General features: G+C 40.4%; 1 protein-coding gene across 3 annotated transcripts in view; it reads right to left on the reverse strand.

The window, feature by feature from the left end:
• LOC126457300 (transcription factor A, mitochondrial) overlaps nucleotides 1-406 on the reverse strand; it is a 103621-nt gene extending 103215 nt beyond the window's left edge. For all 3 annotated transcript variants that reach the window (XM_050093483.1, XM_050093481.1, XM_050093482.1), the window contains exon 1: nucleotides 273-406. In XM_050093483.1, coding sequence (XP_049949440.1) covers nucleotides 273-346 — 74 coding nt within the window. In that variant the 5' untranslated portion in view covers nucleotides 347-406. The remainder of the gene's footprint in view (nucleotides 1-272) is intronic.
• Nucleotides 407-6000: the final 5594 nt, after the last annotated feature.

Here is a 6000-nt window from a genome sequence, read left to right on the forward strand (position 1 = left end):
CCTACTACAGATTACTGCCTTTTACATGCTTACAGCGTTACATGAATGAGACAGCATTGTCTGTTGTTGCGTGCTTCCAGCAGCAGGCCACGCCGTTACCATTAACGGGCAGAAAATGCACTTAAAGTATTTAACATCAATATTTCACTTTAAGTATCTGAGTAACTCAATTCAAAAAGCTTTATTTCACTTCCGGTGGGAGTGACTTTCTGTTCTAGTACTAAAACTACGAATGTACAACTTTTTTCTTGTATAAAACAAACAAATTTTACCGTGGCAACAGCACATTCCGAAATTGCTTAAAGGCAAGATTCCCTATCCTCATCATATCTGCGCCAAGCCTCATATCAGCTCAGTTTACTGTTTACATTTGCTTGTGTTCACAGGTTGGCCAACATTTCTTTTTTGTCACTTCGCAATGCAAGTATCGGAAATTCAGGCGCAGCTTTTGACTTACTGTCTCTCACACTCAATTTCTGATGTCTCTCTTTTCATATTATTGGTAAGTAACTTAAAAACGAAAATTGCTATAAAATAATTTTTTGTCTCTTGATCAACATCGTTTGTTAATTATCTACAGTCAACTTAACACAGGTGGCTGTCGATTATTAACGTGAGAACGGTACGAAAACATGTTAACATATTATGTGAAAATCCAATTTAAGGCTGGCTGTTTTCGGCTCTTCTATTATCCAACAGCCTCTCAAGTGGATATAATATATTTTGGATAAAAAAGCGACGGAAATTGATTTTACCGATTATCATTCAATTTCACACTAATGCGCTACAACAAATTTGACAAGCTCGCTGATCAAGGGCACTAGACACATAATTAATTCAATGCTCCAACAAAACAGACAATAAGTCGTCACGGTAATCGCAGTAAGCATCTTGGGACTGAGTGTTTAAAAATGAATATCGGGGTTGTAAGTCTTTGTAGCATATGTTACTGTCAACTTACAGTTATAAATAATACATCAAATGAATGAGGAATTCAGTTTTGTTTGCATAATCGTGTAAACATTCGTGAAATCGGAGTAGTTCACTGTGGTAATAAAGAAGAATCAGCTAGCATTCAAAATGGGGTACGGCAAGGTTTGTCCTTAGCCCCATACTTATTTAATCTGAACATACAAAAGGTTATCGACAGGTTGAGAGAAGTAAACATAAGAGTAACAATTCGTGGTGATAAGATAGACATACTGAGATTTGTCTGTTATATAGCACTAACTGTAGAAAGTAAAGGAGACATGCAAAAAATCCTGAACCCAGTGGATAGAATAATGGAGGAGGAATTCCATATGAATAAACACACATAAAACAAAAGTTCTCGTCTGCAGTAGAAATAAAAAAAAGCAAGACAGCAGTAAATTTGAAAAATGAAACAGATTACTAAGTGAACAACTTTAATTATCTAGGAAGTAAACTCATGGGTGATGGAAGAAGCTACAAGGTGATAGTATGCAGAACTACCAGGTGAAAAATGTTTTAATGAGAAGAAAAACACTTTCACTACAAAGAAAGTAGTCTTGACATGAGGAAACAGTTATTGGAGCATTGTAACACACAGCAGTAGAGCTTGGACGATAGGAGTGACAGAGGAGAGGAGACTTGCTGCATTTGAAACATGATGCGACAGAAGAAGGATTAAAATCAGCTGGAGAGAAATGATCAAAACGAGGAAGAGTTCATTAAAGCAAGAGAGAAAAGATGATTCATGAAACACCTAAGAAGAAGAAGGGCTTAGCTGATAGGTCATATATTCTGACATGATAGTCTACCAAAAAAAATACTTGAAGCAGCAGTAGAAGGCAGAAATTACAGAGGAATACCAGGACTGGAGTACATTAAACAAATAACAGAAAATGGACAAAAGAGAGAGAGAGATAGAAAGAGACCACAATATCAGAAGCGCAAGACCTCAAGAACGACTACAGCGCTCCCAGTGGCACACCACAATATCAGAAGTGCAAGACCCCGAGAATGACAATAGAGCTCCTGGTAGCTTGGCAGTGAACTATGAATACGACAAAATTTGGCATGAAAATCCGTATTATTCATTTGAAATACGGAATTTAAATGATAACATTCTTGAACTATACTTTATGGGTGGGCCTTGGCGTTTAGTACGTATGTGCATGCCTGGAAACATTTTTGTATGAATGCGCAGTGTCTGTTCTTTCCGATATGTCTGAAAAAACGGACACTGTGCATTAATATAATTGATTCGCCTAGATGGGCAATGGACTCAGCTTTTCCAGTACGGATGCTCAAGTACGTCCAATCTCTTGCAGGAAACTCAGAGTGACGAGCATGGAAGAAATGGACAGGGATTGGGGACAGGTGGTGCTTGGTGGGAATGTACATTGGCCGTGAGTCATGCCGAGGTAGTCTGCGCAGTTGCAGTAACACTGTGTCCCGGATGTCGCAGTGGTTAACATACCTGCTTAGTAAGCACGAGATGCCAGGCTCGAATCCCAGTCTGGTACACATTTTTACTCATTGCCACTGATTCCACATAATGTTCCTGTGCAGCTGACACCAGTAATCCCTTTCCTTTCTCCCCAACTCCATCATTAATTTACATGAAAGGCTTTTGTGACCTTTCAAAGTAATATACTAGAATTCAAGAAATCTCAATCAAAGACTAACAATAAGATTAATTTTACGTAGCTGCGGTTCAGTCATGTAAAATTTTGTAAATGAGGTCATGGTTGCCGTTTGACTGTAAAATTATTAATCTGTAAAACCTAATTTTGCAATTTCGACTGTGTGGCCATTATCAAGTGTTAATAATTGCCCCTTAGTACATGTCAAAAGGTAACTCTTAACTGACATGACATGACACAGAAGCTAGTTTCACTGCATTGTGCTCCTTGCGTATTGTAATCTTCGAAATGAATCATGAATATGTTGCTTGTACAGTGTTTTATTTCTGCTTGCATCCGTAATATGATGCCATTTTGTTTTTGTTTCATATAAAACAGAAACTGGTTTTGTCAAACAGTGTTCTGTTGGCATTTCTTCCTGCCTATGAATCTGTGTGTGAACTGCTCGATTTAAATGCGAATATTATTACTATTCTACTTCATTTTAGTTCATATCCGTTTTCCGCACTTTCTCGCATTTAACGGAGAACTTCATGTTGGCAGGTTTTGACAAAATTAGTATTCAACTTAGTACATCATGTCATATCTTGTCATGGAATGACTAGGGCCTACATATTTCTGTTTTGAATGGTGTTGCTTCTTGCGATTTAGTATGCTTTATAGTCTTATGGTTAAGGCCTTTTTCCTTCCAAACGCTAAAACTACAACAGTAGTTACCCAGATTTGCTCACATGTTACTAACAGGTAGTAGAAACAATACATTTTAACAATCGATATACTACAATCATCCTCCAATGATAATTCAAAAACGAAATAATAAACACTGTCGTGCTTTCATCACTGGATCTACTATAGTCCATTTAAAATTGCTTGACAGTTACATCTGTCACTTTCCGCTATGGTGTTACATCAGCCACCAGCTACTGCTCGGTCATAGGTAGCACACCAAACGTAAATGGCAAGTCCTTGACAAATGCTGTTAATGGGTAACACAGAGCAATGTTGTAAGTGGCCGCCACATGGTATGTCAGAAACGCGAGATGCTCTGTCGACAGCTAAGTTCAATTGCCCAACGACTGAACTGCAGCAGGAGACACTTTTTGTAGCCCCGAATTTAAACTCATGTCCTAAGCTAACATCATCCTCATGATGTGCAATCTATCCAAGAAAGCAGTGGTCAGCAATCTGCAGCAGAACTAAAATTACAATCGCTTTGTTCATGGCTATTAAAGCTAACCTCACGTCATGAGGCTCTCCAAAACCCGATCACAAAGGCAAGTAGACGTCGAGCCCCACAAGACATGATGGGCACTGAAATCGCCCAGTAATACAAATGGTCGTGGGAGTTGTTCCACGAGATCTATGAGCACTTCAGAATCTATTCCATCTAGCAGATGTAGCGAGCAAACAGCGATCCTCTAACACCCATGAATTTTGCAGATCAGTAGCGAGGGGAAGAGCAGAGGGTGATGTGCGTTATTAATAAACACAGCAACCCCTCACTTGGCTCTGTCCCATGTCAGGTTATCCTCTCAGCGAAGGGCATTGTCCCATAGCACAGCGGTTTCAGTAACTTTACAATGTGTTTCTTGTAAACACAGGCACAAGGGGCGTTCCTGCACTAGGAATTTCGGTTCCTCTACATGTGTTCTGATCCCATTACTGTTCTACTGTAAGATGGCAGCCATCTGTGAAGGGGGTTGCACTTTCACCATGTCTTTTGGCCGGGGAAGGGAGGCCATAATGGGTGGGGGCTCAGTCTTGGGGTGAGATGATCGCCCCAGTCCGATATCAAGCTCCATTAGCTCTACTGAAGAGTCAAGAGAGACATCAGATAGTATGACATCGACATCATTGGACTATTTACTTCCTGTCTCCATTAGGCTTTGGAGCCACAACCGTAGCAGTGATAGTAGCAGCACTGGGCAGTGGACCAGACTGAAATTTAGGGGGAGCATGGAGCTACACAATGTTTGCGACCACAGACGTTTCTGACGTTTTGGGAGAAAGTGTAGGCTGTGAAGTAAATGCAGCAGCACAAGACACTGACAAACACAGGTATTAGTGCTAACACAAGCTACCTCCATACATGTAGCAGCATCAGTTTTCTGTACTGACTGTTTAACAACTGACACAAAAGAAGTGGTGAAGGGTCTTACGACTCTTCTTGGCCTCACCAGAGGGGATCTGTCATGTGGTTTTAATCTTCTGCACCTTCCATTCTTCAAGGAAGACACAGCAGTCCCTACTCAAAACAGGGTGAGTCCTAGAGTAATTCACACACTTTGGAGGAGACGAACATCTGACTCCTTCGTGAATAACGTTGACATATTTGCCACAAGTGGCCTTACCCCTGCATCCAAGAGTGGTGTTTCCAAACCGATGGTACTTGAAACAGAGCACTGGTTTGTTCTACAAATGACAAGCCTGGTGTTTCACAATGTAGTCACATCTAAAAAGCTTCAAAATTTTGGCAATCATATTTTCACTAAATCCTTCAAAAGCAAGCTGCTTTGTCTCTAGTGTATCACTATCAGTGTGGGCCCATTGTCTGAATTCAATCACATCATCCAAATCAGAGTTTTTAAACACTTCTGTTAAATATTTCTCTAATTCAATTCTATCTGGGCGGTTTTCACACTGTTGAAGCATGCAAATCTCAACAGTAGACAATCCTGGCAAGAAGGGCTTTGTAGTCAATCTCAATAAGGCTTGATTTGATTTGATTTGATTCTAACAGGTGAGCTAAAACAACTTAGATCTAACCCGCCACTGCCCACATCGAAACAAGGTTTATTGTGTGGTATCGCTCCCTGTATATCTAGTAAAGCCAACCAGTGCCCTTAAATAGTGCAATGAGTCCCTCTACCAGTTTTTTGTTAGACACAATTTCTTCAGGTCTAGTTGTCACGAAGATTCTGTATCTTTTACTCTCCAATGCCATGCATTCAAAGAATAGGTGTAATGCAGTTTCTTCACCCTCATCACAGATCCTACATTTAGGGTCCTCTTCCATTATACCCATTGTGTGTAGATGTTTTTTGAAATTCCCATGACCGGTCATCAGTCCAGTCATGAGTCTGATCTCTTTCCTGTTCAATCCCAGGATTAAAGAGCTTCTTTTAAAACATGGCTTGGGCATCATTACCTTACCATGTTTTTGTTTATGGACCTTGGTCCAATAGCCTACGTGTGGTTTCCTAAGCCAGTTCCGTAGTTCTAATTTGATCATAACCTTGGTGATTGTCAAGACAGGTTCTGGTCCACACACTCCTTGGCCGATTCCCAGTCCTCTCTTCGAGTCTCTGAGAACCGTTGTCTCTCTGGGGTCACATACTGGTCTGTGTTATCCGACAGAGCACATCGAGGAAAGTGAGTTTTGAGGAGCAAT

The sequence above is a fragment of the Schistocerca serialis genome, chromosome 2, assembly GCF_023864345.2.
Source record: "Schistocerca serialis cubense isolate TAMUIC-IGC-003099 chromosome 2, iqSchSeri2.2, whole genome shotgun sequence".
Lineage (NCBI taxonomy): Eukaryota > Metazoa > Arthropoda > Insecta > Orthoptera > Acrididae > Schistocerca > Schistocerca serialis.